The following is a 23,693-nucleotide window of genomic DNA, read 5'->3' as shown; positions in this document are numbered from 1 at the left end:
TGTCAAATCTGAATGCTTCCTTAAGGAATAAAGTGGGGCCTTGAAAAATATCTACTTTATCTTTTGACTTAGAAACAATGCTATTGTTGGTTATAAGAACAACGAGTTTAATGTAATTTAACCCGTGTGATATTGTAAATGAGTAAATTATTCTTTTGGAAAAATATAGCAATTTATCCCTTTGTGTTAATTAAAATGAAATAATTTGCTCCCTATCTCGGAAGGTAAATTGCTTTGCAAGATTCTGTAATTAAGTGATATTTTCATAGGTCTTCTATAATTAAGTAATGAGTGAGTGGAATTTCCTGAAACTTTAACTTGCTAAAAGTCTGGGAAATACTCTATGAATTTGCTGCAACCAAGGAATTTTTGCAAGTAAATGCCGTAACTAATTAGAATTTCTTTGTGATTATGTGCTCAAATTTGTACAATTCATCTCTTGAATACTGTATTTGTATGTTATTGATATCAGAAATACATAATAAGCAAGCTCTTTTGTGCTTCACGTCTCCTTGGCCTTAGGCCACTTGTGTCCCCCCTTGAATATTTACAGATATGCTCTAATCTTCCCTAAAGGTCTTCCTTTTCTTCCATGCTACTCACCAATGTACATTCTGTTTTATATAAAATGTCTGGCCTAAAGCATTCAGCTCTATACAGAGGCCAAGAACCTTATACAACTGAATAACTTTGGCAGACCTCTACGTATATATACACATATACATTTATATACACACAGACACATGTATATCAGGCTGTCTTAGATGTTTCTTGGACTTTCTGAATCTTGAATGTTAATCACACATTCAAAAGCACCAACCAAGGCCTTCACCTTACTCTGCCTCATCTGAACCAGTTTGCTTGCAGTCTCTTCAATTACAGAATTCATCAAGCCCGGGTTCTTATTTTTCTGTTCCGCAGCCTGACGATGAAAAGCACCTCTGACGGGATCATTTCTTCTATGCATGAACTCCCCATCAGAAATTAGTCTCCTTATGCTTTTCTCAAAGGAAGCAGCATTTCCATTTTGGATTTCAACAGCTCTTGCTCTCCTGAACTTGAGCTTTCTGGGAGAAGAATCCTTTTCTTCTTGGACAACTCTTTTAATCCTTATAGGCCTGCTCTTGATTTCTGCAGCTGAATCTGGTTTCGCATTCTGATTTGAATTTGAACTGGGAGTGGGAGCAGTGCAAGGGGAGTCTTCCTCAGCCAGACCCTGAGTTTGTTTTTCCTCCTTTGGTTCAATAACATGTATTATCTTCTCTGGAATGTTTTCATAGCTGGTTTTCTCAGTCTCAGACTTGGACTTAGTGACCTTCTTCGGTAAGCTCTTGCGAGTTCTACTCTTTGCAGTTGGAACCTTGACAGCCGATCGCTGAGAAGATGAATTAGTAGGAGAAAGATAACTGCTTTTCTTGATTACCTTTGATGTTCTTATCTCCTTACTTGCATTATTCCGACTTGTTCTTATATAACTTGAGCTTTTCAAGAACGTTCCGTTGGGTTGTTTCGTTACTGCCTTATGACATCTTGCACAAGGTTTGGGTTTCAACTCGGTAGGCTGTTTTCTTGCAGAAGTAGACACTAATTTAGCATAGTTTAACGCCTTTTTTCCTCTGTTATTTTCCTGTGATCTCTTCCCAAGAACGATGCCTACATTGTTATTTTGTTTTGGACTGAGAGGAGGCCTTGACTTGGCTGGAAAACTGCGTTTGATGCCGTACTTGCAGAAATCATGGCAAGAACCTATTGAGGCTCTGAGATAATTTGTTTGGAGGCTTGAGTTGCCTGTTGAGTTTCTTCTTAGAGGGCTGCCTTTCGCCCCGATTTTTTGCAAGTTTACTGGGATATTGATGGACAGCTTAGCCATTGTTGTGCAACAATCACAACTTGTAAAGCTGCAGATGAAGATGAGGGGGCTAAAGATTAAATCTATTCAAATACCCTCCCAACTCTTCATTTTTGAATGATTGTAATGTCAAAGGGCTAAATGCATTTAGACCCTCTTAAAATAGCATAATTACACTTTATCACCTTAAACCTTGAAAAATTATACTTAGAATGCTCCATTTGTAAATTCTAACGGAACTGGTGAAAATTTTATTTTAGTCTTGATTTAAAGAAATTAGAATTAATAATTGAATAATAAATTTATGGGTAAATTACAATAACCTACCCTGAAATTTGACATAACTATGAATATCCCTTCATCCTTTGAAAAATTACAAATAACCTCTATGATGTTTGATGAAATTATATAAGCCATCCAAGGTATGAAATATCAATTTGGCTCTTACTGTATTTTTCTGTTTTTTTTAAAAAAATTAAGAACTTATAAAAAAATCGAACGGGATGGATGGAAAAATTTAAAAATTACAAAAAATTATCCACTTAGTCCTAAAAAAGTATTTTTCAAAAAAATAAATAAAATTATGATTTTTAATCTACAAAGACATTTTGGTCAGTTCACCACAAAAAATAGATGAACACCTAACGGATTGGGCTGATTATTAGACGATCGTTTAAATTAGGGGATATTGGTAATTTTTCAAACAACGATGGAGTATTCGTAATTATGCCAAGCCTTAGGAGAGTTTGTTGTAGTTTATCTTAAATTTATTAAACATTCAATATGCCCCTAGATGTATTTGTAATGTTATATTTGAGAAGGGATGAATTTGATATGTTTATATAGTGAAAGGGGCGTTCTTGTACGTGTTGTTTTCTCAAATAAGAAAATTCTAAGGAGAGGAATTTGCAGAAAACAATACCTCTTTCTTGATATCCTCTCTATTCCTTTATTACTTCTTCTTACCCTCAACTCACCCTTCAACCTGCCAAAACAATAACATTCAGAAAAGCATTTACAAAATGATGAGTTAGCAAAGAATTTTACCTTTCAAAGACAAGAATTGGCAGAAAATGGTGGAACACAAATCTCCCTCCCTACAATTATTTCTTATCAATTGAATGTCAATGCTAAAATGATGGAAATTGACACCATATTTTAAGTGGAGGAAGGAACAGTTGTTAGTATTATCTAAAGAAAAGGAGATGTGGAGGAAATTAAGGAAGGCCAATAAAAAACAAGAAAGGGAATTTGGGGTTTCTTGCAAGATTCCTACTTTTAGTGTATACTATGATAAGCTATAGCGTATGGATATAGACACGGTGATATGGATGTGATCTGATATGAACGTGATCATACCTAATATAAAAATTTTGGGATGTGGTATGATTTCGACATAATTATTCTATAAATTTTATACGTAATTATAAGTATGCAGATGTGTATAAGTACGATTTCTAATTAGTATATAATTTATAAGAATATAGATGCAACTATCATGAGAAGTATGTTCACTTTAGTTGCGGTGATAGATGTAAGCAAATATTATTTATAGATTATAATATTATTGAAAGAAAAATAAACAACACAGTTTTAAAGAAATGAAAAGAAAATAGGGTAAAATTAAATCAAATGGGGGTAATATGAACTTTTTGATTAATTCTAAGAAATATTTAACTTGTATAGCCCTTAGTACATAAATATAAAAAATATAAATTATTATATTTAAAATATGTCGAACACATCATCAGTTTTGTACTTCCCATGTCGGACTTTGTGCATTTCTTTTCAATTTTCAAACACGTAAATTGCTTATTCGATATGTGTTCGAGCATGCATTGAAAGACATTTTAAACTTTTGGTGCATTATGATAAGCATGTAATGTAACAATATGATATCATCTATTTGTTTTTTCATTTAGTTAAAGTGTTACCTATTCACATAGTAAAATATATAAAATAAATCAAGTTGTTGCAACTGTTTCAATAAGTTCGTATATGTATTAGAGCTCAAATACATGTGCATGTCGTCTTATTTTTTCCAATCTAGCCACAGCGAGTGCAGCAAAAAGATAACGTGAATAACAAAATATCAAGTATTAATATTAAAATTGCCATTAATAATAGACTCTAAATGATTAATAATATTTCACAAATTTCATGGTCACAATATATATATATTTCATAGAAGTGTCTTCATCCCACATTGAAGATGAAACTAATTCTGTGTCGGGAGGAAGAAAGTTAAACTTCATAACAAATGTGACTCTGAGTTTTCAAATCCTACTTATCGACAAGAATTCACCGTAAAGTTCAGTTCGCTTATTATTGAACCAACAAGTTGTTGGTAACTATAACAATAAATGTGCCGAGGTTGTTATGTGAGAATTAGTAATTAGTAATAACATGAAATGCAAATATTATTACAAACTGTTTTGATAATTTTTATTATCAGTATTATGTGTTGGTAATTATCATTAGTAACAAAACCAATTATCTTTGTGAACAATTTTCTTAATATTGACAAGTTATGCATAATACTTTTACTATTAAACTTTTTGGAAACTATTATTGAATAGAAAATAATGGTTTTACTAAATATAGATTATTAACTTTAGAAATATATGCTCATTCCCAAATATATTAATATTAACCAATTAAGTAAATTAACTATACTTTTTGACTTCTTTTTTAAGTTGCACCTAAGGCAATCAACTTCTGTCTCCCCTCTGAATCTTTTTGCAGAAAATTTGATTTAACTAAACGAGGGAGAAAATAGTTGGTAATTTAATAATTAATAATCAGAAAGGTAAGCAAATTAATCCTCAATATTAATGTGTAAGACCTTTTAATTAAATTTGAAACAGTTTGCAGGATTTCTTGCAGAGTATAGATATTCCTAAAAAGTTTCTTCATGCAGGACTTCGTGTTGCTCAGCTGGGCAACGATCATAAATTAATCCATTGCCCTTTTTTTTTCTTTAAAAAGAAAAAAGAAGCCATAGAGCATCTGGATGTAAAAGCCAACAGTTTATGGAGATCTGGACAAACTTTGGAACAAGATCAATTTTATGTATGCAAGAATGTTCATAATCACAAACAGCTCCACAAACTGATTGGGACAACGTAATATGCTACTGTATGAAAGATCCCGCACAAGGATACAAAGAAAAATTACTTACTTTGCTCCCACGAACTGAGCTGAGCTAATAACGGGAAATTTACTAGTCCTACGTCTACGACCTCCTTGCCGTTTCCTTATGTTTCCCCAACCCTGCAGAACACCTTCTCTAGTCTGAGTAGCATGCTGCTTCATAATGGAGCTCGTCGATAACTTGGAATATTTTCTTGGTTTTGCATGAGTTTTTTTGCCTGAATTTTTTCTCTTGGACGACCCTATTCGTGGACATCCTTCAATTGTGTGAAGACCTTTGGAGAGAGAAGAAAGGGAAGGTAGGACTTCTGTTCGGATGTCCTTCTGTTGCCTTGTCCCCCTAGGATGGCCCTTCATAGACCGACTGGATAAATCACCTGTTTCTTTCTCTTTTTTGACAACATGAGAGAGATTTACAGCAGTATCAGTTGTGTTGTTCTGGAGTTTCGTAACCTTATTCTCTAGATCATCTCTGGTGGAAGAAACAATTTCAGCAAACCAATAGAGATGGTTTCTGAAGCTTTCCAGTGGCTCTGGGATTGCAGCCTTCATATATTCTTGGACTCTACAACAAGAAATTGTCACTAAAGTCTGTGCAGCAATGGTATCAAGTTTCATGGACTGTTCTCCCTCCCTTTGTTCAGATAAAAGAGGAGGCGTCTCCAGTTGAATATCCTCAGACTTGCCTCTCGGAGGAGAACACTCCTCGTTCTCTGGGCTCACTGGACCCTCCAAGTCGGCAGATTTAATCAGGACAATTGTATTTGATGGTTGTGGAGAAGGCTCATGGACAATTGTGCCAGTGTTCAAGTCAGTGCAAGTTTTTGTCTTCAAGAACTTGTCACCAGTGTCTGCAACAGGATTCCCTTCAACACCATCCGCTTTCCTCCTTGCATGATCATAGACAGAGCTACACCCGGGAACTAATGTAGTTTCTTTATTTATGGTCCGGAGATTTTCAAGAATACTTTCTGTCTCTGAAAAACAGCTGTCAGGCATAGAATTCAAATCAATATCCACTGAGAAAGTTATACCATTCAAACTGTCATCACTGCTTAGAAGTGCAGCATTTTTGGGAACTACAGATTCTGGTGTTACTTCTCCAGAAACGTACGGACCATTGTGCATAACCTCCATAGGGCAGGTGTAAGTTTCAAAAGGACCAGTGGACATTGAAGGTTGTGGTTCAAGCTGAATGGGTTCATTCAAATCAATAAAACAATTTGTTTTCCGGCTATTTAAATGAAAACTAGACAAATCCCCTGCTTCATCAGAATCAATTTCTGAATCACTCTTAGGCTGAATGTTGGAGAGTTTCTTAGGAGTATTACGTGTTATTTCAGGTGCTTCAGAAAGATTTCCCTCTTTAAACTGCTTGCCTCCTTCTTCATGGTACATATCAGCTGGAAGTTCAAGATCCAAAATTCTCTTTTCATTTCCTTGGTTGCTGGATGCTGGAAATTTGACTTCAATATAACTGTTTTTTCTGATGGAAGGACCAGGACACACTGTTGCGTGTTCTTGAAAGTTCTCTGCTGCAAAAGTTGGTGGTCGTTGAATGTTGTGTGCTGTTAGCTCAGGCAACTTACAATGTGAATGATCTCCAAGAAGCCAGCTTGTTGCACGTGACTTACTTTGAGAAACATCAGACCAGGCATGAGATGAACAATAAACTGATTCTGAAGTTTGTGATGGTAAATGCTGTGCAAAGATTGCTCTCACTCTCATTTCATCCATCAACTCCCTTTGTCTTCTGTATACTCGATGCAGTTCATGGACCTTTGAGAGAAACAGAAAACGTAAAGTAATTAAACCCTGTGACAGATGTTCAGACCAAGTACAAGTGCCAAATCTATCTAAAAGAAGATTGATGTAAAACTCAAAACATCCAGTTAGCAATAAGGTCAAATTTAATTTGGAAAAAAAGTGATGACACATAATACTAGTTGAAAGTGCCCAAAATATTCCACCCAAATTCCATTGATGATTATAATTATATCAAAGCTGTATAGCAAAAAATTGCAGCATGGAGATCAAGTCTATCGAGAGAGACATGACCTTTTTTCATCCATGCTAAACAAAATGAAGAACATAATTCCTGCAAACGTAGTGTTTCGTTCACCTGTTCCAAAAAAGTTGAATGGTCAGATGGTAGATACCTGATATCTAAATGTGGCTTCATGATACTGTATTATCTGCCTCAGCACCTCCTTGTCATAACCTAAGTACTGGTCCATAGTACATGGTGTCAAAGAACTGTGGAAGCCTCTTTCTTCTCCATAGCTAGGATTACTATTAAATGGGGGCCAAGAAAAGCCACTTGAACCTACATTAAGATCCCTCGCATGGTAATATACAGGGATGTAGCTCGTACACTGCATATTTGCTCCACGTTACCTGAAACGGGAACGTATGATTTTCAGTATTATCCATGATCAGGCACAGTCAAATTCTTGACTAAGAGATAGGATTCATCAATGAAAAGAGTACATAAAACTGATTTTAGAAAATAGTGAAATTCACTTTGATCCTGATACTGACTATATCTTTCGAATTATACAATGCCAAAGTTGCATGATTAGTTGGTCCTTTAAACCCTTAAATGCTGTTCAATAGATGGAGAAGCAGTTGCTACGCTAACAAGAAATCTTACAACATCTAACAAGTCAAAAGCACATGTAATTATATGTACCTAAGCAAAGAATGCAGAGAGATTGTATTGAATAGTGGATATTCACGTTCTTTTCTATTTCTTCATAAAATCTTCTCTCTTTTCCAACCGGAATCATGCCTAAGTAATTTAAACCTATTTATAGTTATATAATGATTACCTGTTGAGAAAACACTTAAGCAGATCAATCAATTGCAAAGGTGTGTTCAACTTTAATCACTTAAGTATGCATCTAAAAGGAATACTAAGAAATTGGAGAAAAGATGAGAAGTTAAAGAACAACCAGATCAAATTCTGAAACTACATAGTCAGAAGATAAAATGATTAGACTTACTCAAGTTAGACATACATTCAGTTCAAACCTTAGATGGTAGTAGAAAGATCAACATGTTTGGGAGAAGATAATATGATAAGAAAACAGTCCAAGATTCTTAAGGATTGTGGAAAATCTACAAAGCATCTTTAGCAAAATGCATATCCATCAATCCTAACAAACAGTTTTCATGAATGTCTTTTCTCCCCGGATAAGATCAAAATGCAAATTTTCCAGCTAAGCAGGATAAAGAAGTTCGGAAAGCAAGAGAAACCATTAATTAATAAGATTCTTTGTACATGCATTAGGCCGAAAACTTTATCAGACAATCAGGTTGTAATAAGATGAGGAGATGGTAAACACCAGATTAAATGTTCTGAAAACTTACAAAGAAAAGAGAAACATTAAAGAGACACAATATGAAAAGGGGAGAAATATTCAAGAAAGTTACATTTGAAAAAGCCTCAAAAAGAAGAAAGAAAACCAAAATCTTCTGACAATGCGTGGATCGCAGCATTATGTCTATCAGCCCACCATCCAAATCTCAAACTCTTACAGACCAAAAAATCCAAAGGAAAACACACACACGCACAGACGACACTGACACAGACACATTTTGACACAGAGAACAGCCCAGATGAGCTAACGGACACAAGATCAAAACCCACTCAGATTATCAGAAAATTTTACCTCAGGCAAGAGACAAATAAAAGCTCACTCAAATCCACTGCTTCAAGAATCCAGTTACACAATCCACTGATAATCCACACAACTCCAAAAACTTGTCGTTTAGCATTCAAAATTCAGGAGACCCACTCACATTAAAAGCGGAGAAAAGGATATGGGAAAGAAAGAAAAGCATCGGAGAAAACCAGGCCGAAAAGGAGAGAAGCGTAGAGAACCCATTATGAAGAAAACAGAAATGAGCTGAGGGACTTTGAGAAAGCTGACACTTAGAGAAAGAAAAGCAGCAGGTGGAGGCCTATTCAGTGGTTTGGAAAAAGGGAAAGGAAGCCATGAAAGGAGGCTTAAATTTGTCAACAAGCAAAGGCTTAAAGAAAAGGAGAAAAGGCCCTTAGTGTGAGAGAGAGAGAGAGAGAGGAGATTGGAGTTTCTGGATCTGCTGGGGCCACACACTCTTTACAAAGAAGGTGGACAGAGAGAGAGTGAGAGAGAGAGAGAGAGAGAGAAGAATAACTTACATGAGAAGAGACATCGGATTTGTCAAGATATGGGGCCCCCAAAGGGAAGGGTGGGGGGGGGGGGGGGGGGGGGGGCGCACCCTTGAACATTGATGGAGTAATTGCTTGGAATTAGGGAAATTCGTATTTTTGGTCTAATAAAATAGCGTGTGTTACATTTTAATTCCATAATTTATGGGTTGAGTATATTTAGTTTCATAAAAAATAATATAGTATTTTGATTTTATTGGATAAAAATTATAGCACATTTGATCTCAAGTATATAAAGTTGTAGCACATTTGGTTCCACAAGATATAAAATTTATTTCCTATGGGACCATAAATATGTTATATTTTTTATCATATGAGATCAAATGTGTTAAATTTTTATTTTGTAGGACTAAAAATACTACAATATTTATTTTATGAGACTAATATGCTAAGCCTGTAAATTATGGGACTAAAAATGCAACATATCTTATCGTGTGGGACTAAAAGTGCAATTTTCTCTTAAAATTATTATCTAAAGATGATATATTTATATAATTATTTTGATTTAAAAATATTATATATAAATTTATTAAAAATATTATTATTTTTTATATTTTTTATTTTTATATTATATATATATATCACCAACAAAAGACAATATCGTCACAGGATCTTTTAATATTTTGCTTTTTTACTTTCTCTTATTTTCTTTTTTGAAGTGGTCTAAAAAATAAATTTTACTTATGTTTTCTTAATTCACAAACCTAAAAATAAGTACTTCTGCTTATGCTTTTCAAATTATATACTTAAATTAAGTACTTTGCTTATAATTTAAATTAAGCAGCAAACTGTAAGATAATGAGAAGATGCTTATTACAACTTTAGTCATTTTTTTTTTTTGTAAATAAACTTAATTTTTTTATGATTTTATTGACATAATTATCTTTTGTACATTCTAAAACCGTCCCATCTCAATAATGACTAAAATCTACCCACCTACTAACATAATTCGTAATTTTATAAATAAACTGGTGAAATACCAAATATTTCCACTCGAATTCTTTTCTACTCATAACTATTATTTTTAAATATTTTTAATATTTATATCTTAATCACTTATCCACTTTTGTAAAGCATAACTTTTTGCTAACACCCCTCAATTTTAGAAGAAAATCACAGTACAAGATTTGCAATCAAAAGTTTCATTTTAGTATCTAATTAATGTTATATTTTATGCAAGTTTTGAGTGGACTTTTACCTTTACATCTGCTAGTAATAATGATATATATTTATATATATAGATATGTATATATTTGGAAAGTTCTATAGTTTTTGAGATGCAGTTAGTTTTTTTTCAAAAAAAATGACATGAAATCAAAAGTATTAATTTAGCAAAAATATATTGGCTAATTATTTATTTTGTTAGCTGCAAATATATTGTACCTCTCTAAATTCTTGGTTATTGTTGAACTTATTTATTCAAATAATGTGTATAAATAAAAGTTATATAATTGTATTTGAATACTGTAATATTTATTTTTGGTCGTTACTTTACACACATGTTGAGTGTTTTCCGAACGCTATACTATTTTCAGATCAAGTAGTAAAAATCATGTCGTGTAAGTAATTAGAGTCCACATCGCACTATAATTCTCAATATTTACTATGAGATATTTAAATAGGAAAGTAACGTTGGACATCCTTAACTGTTGATTTTTTGCAAAGACCTTGCATAAAATTTGATTATTACTTATTGATGTTTGGCATTTTTGGAGCACCGTTGTTTGAGGAATAACAAGGTTGATGTAGAAAATAATAAGAAATATTTAAAATAAAGTAATTAACACTTGGATAGTCGAGCCAATATCAGAACAATTTAGATCGCAATCCATTGGGAAATGGGATTAGATGGTCGGGGCTGTTAGACAAACGGACCCATAATCCTCTATGAAGTGAAATTGACGATGGTGTTTACGAGTTTTTAAAAAGAGAAAATATAGTGTTGAGATTAATACAAGATTGATACAGAAAATATCGAAAAATTTATAAAACAAAAACGAGTGCTCCAACTATCAAATCAGTATGATGTCAATAAAATAAAAAAAGTAATAACTTTATGAGGAATGAATAGAATGTTTTTCAAAAAGTAGTTGGCATACATTAAATAAAAAATCCTAAAAAATTAGAATTTTGGGTCATCAAAGTTGTTAAATGGGTCATACCCTATTGGATCGGGTCGTATGCCAAGTTGAGCTTGTTCAATGCAGATGCCTCTTAGGCTTTGTTTCTTAATGTTGAAAGGTCTTTCCAAGGGCACTCTTGTAATTGCATCTAACTAACCATTGAAAATTTGATCATTTATTTAAAGGTAAATTACCATCACCTCTCTAATATTTGATATCATAATAAATATTTGAAAAATTATAAATACTTTCTAAATACTAAAATTCGTCTAACAACCACTTTATTCTATCAGCCTTTATTATTTTCATTCAATTTTTTCTATTAAGCCGTTCAAAATATTTTTTTGTATTATAGATTATAATTTTTATATTTTTTAAAATATTGTATGGACTAATATTCTCGATGAATTATTTACTTTATCTACCCAAAGATTTTGTTATATTTATTCAAACGGAGGGTGGGGAAAAGTAAGGGTAAAGTGGTAATTTTGATCTTGTCGTTACATGTTTATTTTTTATTTGAGGAGAAAATTTATAATTTTTTAAATAATGATGGGATATTTATAATTATATCAAATATTATGAGAGATAGCTGTAATTTAGGTATATTATGTTAGTTGATTTTTATTTTTTTTTTAAATTGATAGTAAATTTTTGATTATTTGTTAATTGTATTTTGGTGATGGTGATGGGGTGAAAAAGGGAAAATATTAAATAATGTAATTTCTGACCATATGATCAGTACCTTTTTGCTACTTCCAGGCAAATCAGAGCTTTCAGCTGATCCAACGCCCTAGGCACTCCGCCGTCCTTCCGCTTCCGCCTAAGGTATTTCCCCCTCTCGATTCGAAATCAATTTTTCGATTTCTAAGTTTGGAAGAAGATTAGGGTTTGAAAAATTATTTTTTGATTTGTCATAGAGCTGAATCGTTGATGCTATCTTCTTTCCTCTGACGTTCGTATGCAGTTCCGGATTTCATTACATTTGTATATGCGTTGATGTGAAAAATATTGCTAATTCAAATAGATGTTTTCTCTGATCGTGGGATATTTATCAGCATTGTACAGATTAGGCAATGGGATCAAATGAAGAGCATAGTTTGATGATTGGAGAAACTGAGGTTGATTCAACGCAAATTGATCCAAAAAGAAGCCGATTTCCGTGCTGCATTGTGTGGAGTCCTCTTCCTTTGCTGTCATGGTTTTTTCCTTGCATTGGTCATATTGGGATATGCAGGCAGGATGGAGTTATCTTGGATTTCGCTGGGCCGAACTTCGTTTGCGTTGATAATTTTACTTTTGGTGCGCCAACCCGATATATTCAACTGAGCAAAGATCAGGTAGAGTTGATTAATGCAAACTCCAATTTGATTTTGATGCCCCATGAAAACATTGTTTACTTGAAAGGCACCGATCCAATTTTGTTGTTATGATGAGTCTTACTATTTTGTTGATTAGATCACTTGTGTACTTCAGGCAAAAAGGCTTATCGATGCTTATGCTATGATTTTTGCAAAAGTATGTGGTCTAACCTGTGAACATCATTTACACAAGGGCACTAGTCTGATTTCATAGATTGGTTAAACTTACTAATGTGTTAACTACTTTGATAATTCTGTTGAAAGAATAGCTTACTGGTGCGTTTTGCCATGATTTTTTTGCTGATCTATGTTCATCTAAATTGTGCAGTGCTGGACTTTTGTTGACTCCTCTGCACACGACAGCGAAGATGAGTTGATGCAAAATAGTGAGATAAGAGATATTAGGACCTGGGATGATGCCTTACGTAAAAGCACACAGGAGTACCAACATGAGTCCTACAACATCTTAACTTGCAACTGCCATTCTTTTGTGGCCAATTCTTTGAACAAGTTGAAGTTTCAGGGTGGCAATTGGAATGTAGTAAACTTGGCTCTTCTTATTTTCATCAAGGGACAGTATGTTAGTACATTAGCACTTCTTCGGACCTATGTACCATTTCTTGTTGTACTTGGCCTGGGGCTTGTCTTTGGAGGGGAGATCTTTCTCGCTTATTTGGCGATCTTCATTTTCGCTCTTGTCGGGTGGTTTCTTATAGGTACTTACTGTTTTAGAAAATTGATCCATGTGTAGCCTTTGTTGCGAGTTTCTTGACTGTTGTTATACTGTTCAATAGATTATTATACATTTGAGGTATAATGCTTATACCTTGTAAATTTACTCAACGAAGTGGAAGGTTTTTCCTTTTTTACGATTCATTTTTGGCTGCATATATTTGAGCAAATGGAAAGCTGACTACTTGTTTCTGAAGTTTCTAGGTGCTGTTGAGGATATCTTACCTTATCGTATAAATTAGTAATAGTGAAATGTTAACTCTATAAATCTGTAAATTTTGTGAAAGGACATTTTGGTGCTTGTCTTAATTTTATGTCTTAGCTTTCGGAGTAGCAGATAACATGTCTGAGGTATATAGTTTTACTTCCCCACTACTAAGATAGAGAGGTGACAGAAGGGCATAATACAAGCTGTGGAAACTGGATAGTAGCTACTGTGCAATATTTCCTGATTGGTGTACTACTACAAACATGCACAAGGAGTATGTTGCACTATAAGGTGTTCCGGTTCTCTTCAGGCCACTGCTAAACATATCTGCATGACTTATATGAGCTCCTCACTTGTTCTGTGGGCATAAAGCGGGCAGCGTAAGAGTTCGACGTCTCAAATGCAACTCCTATTCTAGTACGTTGTGTAGACGCTACCCAACTACTAGGCTTTTGTTCATGTTTCTTGTTCCTATGCAGGTGAATTTGGCCTGTCATTTTGACCTTATGCTTGGTAGAGGATTAGGAAGAATGGGATTTCCGTTTGCATTTCCCAGTTCCAGTCAACTAGCCAAGTTATGGGGACACTCTTGAAGCAAACATTAGTCTGCTTTTGATAGCTAGTGCCTGTTGTCGACCAAGAGAGAAAGAGAAATTAGGCAGAAATACAAATGAATGAGACAAATGTGGATTTAAAATGAGGCTAATTACATATTGTGTCCCTATATATAGCCCCTTACTCGCTTTTGGTTTCTAATGTTCCCTTGCCGCAATTTTGATCCTTAATCTTTACCCCTGTTTTTTTTTGTTTTTTGTTTTTATGTTTTGTGTCCAACTGTTAAAAAAAGTGTTAAAAATAACTGTGAGCCAAAGAACACGGTCGTGTATTACATGGGAAAGGATACAAAAATTACACGGTTGAGTCGGGAAGAACACGTCCTGGCCGTGTTAAAGAACATGGTCTGAAAACTGTTTGTATCAAACTTGTTTTCTCGTTTACTTGATTCACAGATCCACTGGGATGACATCTTCTCAATGACAGATCCAACAGGGGCAAAATATTAAACTTGTTTGTACTAGCGTTTGAGGCGGGACTTCCCAAAGGCCTTTCAGGTAGTTATACCCCTAAGGAAGTATAAAGTTTTATTGGTTTTTGTAGTTCTTCCAATGTAGTTTATTCACACAAATATGCACACATACATGAGATATTGTCTTCTGAATAACTAACTAAAACTGAAAATGACTTGCCTTTTGAGCCAATTTGATACTCATGACTTGAGGTTCGCATCATCCTCTGAAGACTTGACACAAAGTTGAAACAAATAATTTCCAGAGCGCATGTGATACTCTACTATTTCCTTGGCAGAAGCCAGAAGAGAAGGATCGCAATCAACTAGCTCGATCATTTTAAGATAGCTGTTGTATCGAATTGAGCAGAGGGTCTCTTTGAATATGTTGCAGTGCTGAATGATTAGATGCTCGAGCCTTTGGAAGCTGTAAAATCTACGTTCCAACACTCCATATCAGTGTCTTCAAGTAGCAGAAACTTAAGTCTTGGCAAATTGTCCTCTTAAGTTTCCCAAGCATAGCATTGCAATTTGAGCACTTCAAGATTCCACAATTCAGCAATACTGCCCATGTGTTCCCAAGGCAATCCAAACCACACTTGAAGTTAACTTTTTAGTACCTGATGGAAAAATTGATGCAGCAGGCGGTTCAGGGGTGACAACTGAGAGCTGAGAGGTTAGGATTCACAATGACATATTTGAGTGATTCAAGTGTGTGGAGATGCCAAAGTTGATCAAAGCAACATAGTGGTTCAACAACATCTCATGCTAATTCAGTTTGAATTTCTAGTTTTTTCAGATTTGGGATTCTTTCGAGGACCTCTTTGGTACAACTGTGAGCACTAACACCTAAAAGTGTTAAGAGGTTTGGCAAGCTAGCATTATCCGAAGTAAGAATTGTTACTTCCTTTCTCATGACTTGGAGATGCCTCAATTCTTGCATATTCCATATCTCAATGGACGGATAAGAGCAACGAGCCGCAGAAGATAGGATCCTTAGATGTTGACGGGTAATCAACTAATGAAGATTCCATAATTTGGTTATGGAAGCAGGGACTTTTCCATTATAAGTGAAAGTAAGGTACCTTAATTGAACCAGTTTTACAACTTCAATTGGGAACATGTAGAAGAAGATCGTAAATACAACCTTTAATGCAGACATATTGGTACTGGATGCCGATGGTGGGGACCAGTAAACAGGAGCGAACACACATTTGAAATGGATGAAACTGAATTGCGGATACTATTTCCGCCTCTCCATTTCTGGAACTATTCATGACATGGAAAAACTTGCACTTGCCGGCTTCACTGGTATATAAATGCAGAAAGCCCGAATGGACCTTGCGGGTTTTACTTTCCACACACTGACTATCCGTTGCAAAAATAAGTAACTCTATGAGGTATTGTTCGTCTAATATATTTTAAGAGGTATTTGTGTAAATCTTCATCATTTAATAGAAAATGTATTTATAATTGCAACTACAATGTTCAAATGTGTTACATAAATTTGTATTAAAAATAAATTATGTGTAATTAAACCTAATTTAAAGAAATGTCAATGTAAATTTACTCTTATTTTTATCTCTCTCCGTTGCGGAAATGTTGATCCAACAGCCCCATAATTTATAACAATTTCATACATGCCTATCATATGTGATTATTCGTTGCATGTGAACTGCATTCCCTCCACAAACATTATATTAACTAGCGACAAAAGCACACTAAAATAAATCTCACATAATTTTGGATGTCTACCATGCAAATTCTGAGGCTAGTTTCCCGAAACATTCGCAATGGCCACATTTCACCTTAATCGGCCTTAAGAGCTTTTGCTGCAGACATCTCTCCTTGGATGTCTAGGCCATAAGGCTCAGGAATAAAGAGAATGCCATGGACAGGAATAGGGAGAAAGGGTTGATGCTTTTGAGATTTTGGTGCCGGATATAACTTAGAAATGTGCTCAGTAATGAGAAGTAAAATTTGAGGTGACATTTGACATAATTCTTTGTTTATTAGTACAAAAGTAACTTCGCATTTTAATCCCATTTGTCTGCTATGATAATAAAATAATCAAGCAATTTGTCTTGGAGTAGTAAACATATTGTTGATTCTGTCCCAACATATCGCAATTTTATCTTGATGTGATTTATCACATGTTTATCCCATCCCAGACGGTAAACATGGCCTTAGGAAAGAAATGGGTTGTGTATGATGAGGGCAACCCTTCCGTACATATATTTAGCAGAGTGGCAAGAACGAAGTCACGGATGACTCAAGTGAGAATTAATTATGATTTATGAGGAAAAAAATTGGTCGGCTGCATGACCAGATGTAAAACTTAAAGTTATGTTTGCTGACATTAAAAGTTGCCATAATACAGATATTATGATGTATGGATCAAAGTATGTTCAATACTCTCATCCCATCAATCAACAAGTACTTGTAAGAGGACTCTCTTTTTATACCAAACCATGAGAGAACCTCATAACTTGGAATAAATTAAAGACATCTCAAAAGGAGCATCAAAGAAAACTCACAACTTATGGCTGAGCTGCTTCTGATTTTATCTGAATTCTGCAATCTCAAACACCCGACCTGTTCCATCAAGTGAAACAGATACTAGAAAGTCTCCGTTGGCGGATATGGCGATAGACTGAATTGCATCAGAGTGTCCACTAAATATTTTTGCGCAATCTCCAGAGAGACTATCCCAAACTCGCACCTTTCCGTCAAGACAGCCGGTGGCTATATATCTAGAACCGGCAAGCCATTGCAGACATGTGACTCCCTCCTGCCAAAGATTTTTGACATTAAGTATGCTAAGAATACACATGATTGAAATGGAATACTCGGTGGCTTGAGGACTAGATGTATCAAAATCTTAGTTGCAAGTTGGCGTCCATAATTCCTAATTTGAGGTAAGATAGCAGCTCAAGTGTATCTGTATTGTTGTTAAAAAAGATATAACCTCTTCATAACTTGATATCACCAACTGCCTTGGGTTGTTGGTCTAATTCCAGCATTCAACAGTTCGGCAGATAAAACTATATCTGCCCCTTAGTAATGGAAATTACATTAGTAGGAATATATAGTCGATGAGACTACAAAAACCCTCCGAGTTTCTATCGTTAAGAGATCCAAATGGCAGCTGTGGAACTTGCTGCTGCTGTTGCCCATACCCCACCAAATAGGAACAGATTTAATATGATTTCAATTAATTTCACAGACATAATAAAAAAAAAAAGTAAACTATTAAAAACAGAAGTTGTCACTAGTCTAATCAGTCGTCCAAGTAACAACTATACCGATTTGTCTATGGAACAATTCTCACGAACACAGAGGCCATCAATGAGAACTCCAAAGGATATATAACCTCCTAAAACTAGACTGTTTCTAAAGTCTTTCACTTCAATATTTCCAACTTTCACATAAGGCTTTTGACTTTAACTTTATCCATCAAGAGCTCATTTCATAATTTCAGCTATTTCTGCTCTACTGCCAGCACTTTAGTCTCAGAAAAGTACTCAATTTGAAAGTACTGAAACTCGTGAAATGCTAGAAATTTAGCTTGCTTCATGGAGGCTGAAGCTCTCTGGTCTTGCATTTTAACATTAAGTCCTTTACCTATTTAACAGGCCAGCACAGCCTCCTTCGGGACTGTTTACACTGGTCTAAATCTCCAGGAAATCAGAATTTGCAATCATGAATACTTGTATTATCAAAAACAAAAAAGAAAAAGAGTAATTCGGTGAACCTCATGGTCGCATATGCAACGAGGTGATGAATGCTGATCCCAGATTATAAGCTTCTTATCCATGCTTCCTGTTGCGGCTCTCCAACCATCCCGTCGAGAGCTGCAAGTACATTTTACACCAATAGGGTTTCAGATATCTTGAAAGCTAGAAGAAAATATAAGAGACATTCTAATAAATAGAAGATGAAGAGGACAAAGTGGCCAAACCTTGCTTCAAAAGCAGCACACTCGACAGAATCAGAATGTGCACTTAAAGAACTAACGACCTGTTGATTGCCACAATATAAGATTGTTCACACCTTAGGAAAACTGCCTTTCTATGCCAGCAGTAGAAAGAATCCACAGCAACCCAATATAAGTATTAAACAAGGAAAAAGCAAATAAACCTTCCCAGTTGATATATTAACAACATGAACAGAACCATCGTTGGATCCAGTAAGTGCAAGACTAGAGTCCGAGTTGATTGTCAAGCATGTAAGTCCTTCAGTGTGATAAGGATGACCTTGCAATACAAAGTACATTTTTTTTTTTTTCAGTATTCAGTAGAGCCAACGAAATCCTGGAAATAACCAAAAACTGAAGCAAAACATACCTCTGACAACATGGATAATCTCTGCCGTTTTAGGGTTCCAAATTCTCAAAGTTGCATCATCAGAGCCGCTACAGATAGTTCTACCTTCAAAAAGAGAAAATCATAACAGATAACGATTCTGCATAAGTACAAAATAATAGTGCAAAGTTGAACATCAGATCTTCCTCATGAAAGAAAGTAAGTACCATCAGGCGTGAAATCACCGCAGGTTACGCTACTCCCATGACCAGAGAAAACTTGAAGAAAAGCAGCTCTGTCAGCATTCCACATCCAAACAGAGGAATCCTCTGAACCAGCCAAGAGCAAATGTCCTTTGGGATGCCACCTGACCCACTGAGAAACTTACTGTTTTAGATAGTATAAACTAGAAGAAGATTAACCAAATATCTCAAAGATCACCTCAATGCCGCCAGAAGGACCATCAAGAGTGCATTTTAACTCTCCTCTAGTTATGTCCCATACTTTAACAACTCCATCCAAGCTTCCAGATGCAAGCAATTGTCCATCTGCACTGAAAGACAAACTGGACACAGAGTCCTGGTGACCTGCAGTCGGAAGAATATGCAAAATGTGAAAAAAATGTACTCAAATAACAGGTCACAAGGTAATTTTTCAACTGGTAACTTTTAATAAAACAAAATGGGGAGTAAACTATTACTACATATTAGGTATAACCAAAATCTCCTTTGGGCCTTAATACTGTGGGATAGATACTACTGTCTTATTACAGCTACAACAACTGTAAAGTACTGATGTTTCAGAGATTGTTCTATATTCTGTTTTCACAGAAAATTACAATAGGAAGATAAAATATATTTGCTAAACAATAAGTTCTTATAAGATCAAACTCATTCCACTGCACCAACAAACTCCAGTAATTGGCCTATGTATTATCGTTCAACTTTTAGGTTATAAAGGCGACAATATCTCATAGGAGTTCTTTCATCAAAACTTCTGTTTAATAAACAAAGATGTCTTGTGTCATCAAGTTCTTATATTGCATTCTGAAGTCCAAATATTCAGAACATGAAAGATATAGAACAATTCAGATTCCTCGGATTGATCTTAGAATCAAGAACTACAATTTTTCTTTCTGCATTTCAGAAACTATGAACAAAAGGTCAATTCCATACCTTGCAACTCAAAAGCCCAGTCTCCTTGACTTATCCTCCATAAGAATCCTTTATCATCTCCACCTCCAGTTGCCACTAATGTAGCATCTGTTGGACTACACGCAGCAGTATATAGTTCACCTAGATACAAAGCAATAATGTAAGCATCATTCTTAGCAGCATAAAGCAGAGGAAAAAATTTGCAGGATCAACCATGCGGGTGGTCTTATTAACAGCAGTAATATTTATAACCAAAAAGACGACGCACTTGACTATACAAGGCAAAGGATGCCGCTTTTAAGATTATTCATAATATAATATGTTCCCACGAATGTAATTACTGTCATTCACATTTTTAACATCTATGGAGTGATATAGCACCAGAAGTTATGTAAGGCATTTATTTTCATTCAGGAAGTAATCCACAATCCTCTGAGAAAAACACAACTAAAAAGGAAACAAACTATAGAGTATGGAGGGACCCCAAAGAATTAATCTTGACTCAGAATAACTATTGGGATATTCAGCGACGAAGTGAAGAAATGAAAATAATCAACAAACATATTCTATGAAGGCAATTTCCAAAACATCCCCCCATAAATTTACTACCAAAATGATGCAAAGGAGAAAAAATCTCATCAACTTAACCAGTATTTATCTCTCTATTGGTTCCACAAAGAACCATTAAAAATGCAACTTCATTAATCTTTCCTCCAGTATCACCTTCCCCAATTAAATATATAGATCAAGTTCTTATATTAAGTTACACATCTTTGTAGACCCCAACAACAATCAGTATATATTTAAGCTAAAATAAAAGGTGTAATGAAACATAAGCTTGGTTAGAGAGATACAGTCCTCACCTGTATGACCAGTGAATATATGTATTGAATCATCAACCCCACCTGCAATCATCAGTCATAACAGGGTAAGACCACAGACATAGTTTTTTCTTTTCTTGCATGAATTCCTGCGCTAGACTCTAGAGTAAATCTTCCATCCAATTACACCAACCAAACTGATAGAGAAACTCATGTGACAATATCCAATTTCATCCAATTTGCTAATGAAGAATCAGTGGTGGAAGCAAGTTACTTTACCACCATAGAGAACTTACAATTTAGTCAAATCCCAGTTACTTGACACTATTGAGGTAGACTAAATGCCTCAAAATCCATGCTTACAATAATTGATGTCCATGTAAGACTGCCATCAATTCTCCTCTCTCATTCAAGAGTACAAAGTTTCCAGTTGTTAAATGTATTTTTGAACCATGATGTTCAATTTTACATGAAATAACTGAGTGTTACATTGAGTGCACTCACATTTTGCAATATCCCAGATGTCCTCACAAAATATATTACAACAACGACAACAACAAAAAGATTAAAAAAGAAATCATACTTGTTTGAAACAATTTAACATTTATATTGAAACTGCAAGTCTCTGAATCAGCTTATCATCGCTGCTATCACATGCAAGGAGTTTCATCTCCCATTCTTTTGTCCATTAATTTTACAGATTTGATTATGTAAGAAAATCAGCAATTAAGCAGCAGATGCATATCGTGTTCGTATGTATCTTATATATATAATTCACATATATAAAACAATGAGAAATAAAAACATTATTACTTTATCATCGGTGAAAGAAAATTGCAATAAATTGACGCACCAAATTCTTCTTCTCCATCGGAGCCTCCTTCCTCATCTGCATCTGGGAGGTCTGTAGCCACAATCATTCAATAAAACATACAGAAAAGCACAAACAGATAGACATATACTCTGAATAGATATTTCTGAGAAAAGGTACAACAGCGTACAGTATCTGATTAGACAAATTAAGAGAATTCAGACTCCATCCCACCTCTGCTGGTAATTAAAAATCAATCACTACTTTTACAGTCTTAGACATTATAAACCTAATCTACATTTTCCTATATAACACAAATATCAATTAAGGCAGCCTGTTGCGAACAAATAACAAAACATCAGATCAGTTCCGGCAACCCATTTACAAACAGGAAGGGATCATCAAATAAATCATTATCACTAAAGACCATACAAGTCTTGAACATATTTCATCACCATCAGGCAAAATTAAATCATAATAGCCACAATTAATCAGAAAAGAGAGTAACTTATAACTGCCATGGCATAAACTTTTCTACCACGACATGTGTATACCTTCTTCATCAACATCATACTCATTAATTATGTCGCTCTCATCCAGAAAAGCCTCTTCTCCATTATCCTCGTCAACGTTTGGAGATGGCGCATTCATCTCTGAGACAAAAGTGAAGTAACTCCGCCACAAACAACCAAACTGATCAATTCAAAGCAATATATCAGAAAAATTGTTATAACATGCTATTATCCATGACTAATTCGTTCACCACATATCACAACATCCAAGCATAGATCTTGCGTCAAGTGCAACCAAAAAGCATACTAATTTACACTCTTCAGCTGCATATTTGTCCAGTAACTAACATACATCAATTTTCTTTCACAAAATTCCACTTCATGTTCCCAATCGACGGCGAGTAAGTAGGAATTCAGAACATCAAATTGATCCAAAAACAGCAAGAAAACTCACCTTCGATACCGTTCAGTTTCGCTTCTGAAAGAGGGGAACTAGGGTTTTGCCTCTGCAGGGTTTTAGCCTGTTTTTCAAGTGGATTTCTCTCACTTGAATAACGAAAATAACTATGGCCAATGCCAACCGAAACAGAAACGGGTCAAACTAGCCGGACTAAGTTGACCGACCCGATTTGTATTTTTAGTACCCATGCACAGTGGGTGGGTCGGGCTAATCCAACCCTAAGATCAGCGTGAACTAATAAAAGAAATGGACTTGTTCAGCCCATGACTGCTTGAAACTGAACCGGTCCTACGAATTAATTTCTGAGATTAACTCACTCCAATTGCCCAAAACCATTTAGTTCTGAATCGGTCCTGAGCCGGGGTGTTTTTTTAATAATGTATGACATATAATTTTTATTTTATTTTATTTTTTTAAGTTGACTATTCTAATAGTGCTTTTACACTTTTGAAACTTTAAAAACTTTTATTTTATGGTTCTACTTTGAAATTTATAATACTTTAATTCATTAATACTTTTTATTTTTCTTTTCAGAATTTACTTCAAGTCCTTTTTAATTTATTATTGTAAGCTTGTCAGTCAAATTATTATTTAAATTTATTATATATTCTTAACTATTATTTTTTGTATATACATTTTCGTATGATTTAATTTATTAATTATTTATTTCATAAGAAGATTATAATTTTAGTAATTTTTTATAAGAAAACCTCAATATTATTAACAAAAATAATAAAATAAGCACATTCGGACTTGATGTGGGCTTGATCTGGGCCTTAATCGAGCCGATCCATGAGCTAAATCTAGATTTAAAAATAGATCCAATTATGGGGCTCATGATGACTCCAAAACCCGCCATGAATAGCAGTGGACTGATCCTAGACTGGGCTTTTTTGAACTGGCCCTTTTTGGGTCCTGGGCTA

At 34.8% G+C, this 23,693-nt stretch overlaps 4 protein-coding genes across 6 annotated transcripts; 1 reads left to right on the top strand and 3 right to left on the bottom strand.

Moving 5' to 3' along the window:
* Positions 436–2,984, bottom strand: LOC105168836. Its single transcript, XM_011088994.2, has 3 exons — positions 2,897–2,984; positions 2,772–2,834; positions 436–1,898 (listed from the first exon to the last, which is right to left on the bottom strand). The coding sequence occupies exon 3, from the start codon at positions 1,868–1,870 to the stop codon at positions 761–763; it is 1,110 nt and encodes a 369-aa protein (XP_011087296.1). The 5' UTR covers positions 1,871–1,898; positions 2,772–2,834; positions 2,897–2,984; the 3' UTR covers positions 436–760.
* On the bottom strand, positions 4,897–9,141 carry LOC105168834. Of its 2 annotated transcripts, none has more exons than XM_011088991.2 (3): positions 8,677–9,141; positions 7,162–7,399; positions 4,897–6,781 (listed from the first exon to the last, which is right to left on the bottom strand). In XM_011088991.2, exons 2-3 carry the CDS (start codon positions 7,381–7,383, stop codon positions 5,027–5,029), a joined length of 1,977 nt encoding a protein of 658 aa, XP_011087293.1. In that variant the 5' UTR covers positions 7,384–7,399; positions 8,677–9,141; the 3' UTR covers positions 4,897–5,026. The 2 variants fall into 2 exon arrangements, with proteins under 2 accessions (XP_011087293.1, XP_011087294.1); XM_011088992.2 differs by lacking the exon at positions 8,677–9,141 and adding an exon at positions 7,695–7,805.
* LOC105168833 (protein RTE1-HOMOLOG) lies at positions 12,105–13,578 on the top strand. Of its 2 annotated transcripts, none has more exons than XM_011088990.2 (3): positions 12,105–12,169; positions 12,400–12,681; positions 13,031–13,578. In XM_011088990.2, exons 2-3 carry the CDS (start codon positions 12,418–12,420, stop codon positions 13,451–13,453), a joined length of 687 nt encoding a protein of 228 aa, XP_011087292.1. In that variant the 5' UTR covers positions 12,105–12,169; positions 12,400–12,417; the 3' UTR covers positions 13,454–13,578. The 2 variants fall into 2 exon arrangements, with proteins under 2 accessions (XP_011087292.1, XP_020551407.1); XM_020695748.1 differs by having other exon boundaries at positions 12,106–12,169; positions 12,410–12,681.
* On the bottom strand, positions 17,012–22,906 carry LOC105168832 (angio-associated migratory cell protein). The gene is made up of 12 exons (XM_011088989.2): positions 22,765–22,906; positions 22,353–22,491; positions 21,841–21,891; positions 21,030–21,071; positions 20,188–20,307; positions 19,454–19,599; positions 19,240–19,387; positions 19,055–19,138; positions 18,849–18,964; positions 18,670–18,728; positions 18,463–18,562; positions 17,012–17,499 (listed from the first exon to the last, which is right to left on the bottom strand). Exons 2-12 carry the CDS (start codon positions 22,447–22,449, stop codon positions 17,272–17,274), a joined length of 1,191 nt encoding a protein of 396 aa, XP_011087291.1. The 5' UTR covers positions 22,450–22,491; positions 22,765–22,906; the 3' UTR covers positions 17,012–17,271.

The sequence above is a fragment of the Sesamum indicum genome, linkage group LG8 (genome assembly GCF_000512975.1).
Source record: "Sesamum indicum cultivar Zhongzhi No. 13 linkage group LG8, S_indicum_v1.0, whole genome shotgun sequence".
In the NCBI taxonomy this organism is placed as follows: domain Eukaryota; kingdom Viridiplantae; phylum Streptophyta; class Magnoliopsida; order Lamiales; family Pedaliaceae; genus Sesamum; species Sesamum indicum.
Note: the sequence above shows the minus strand (reverse complement) of the source record. Positions and strands in the feature narration are given on the sequence as shown.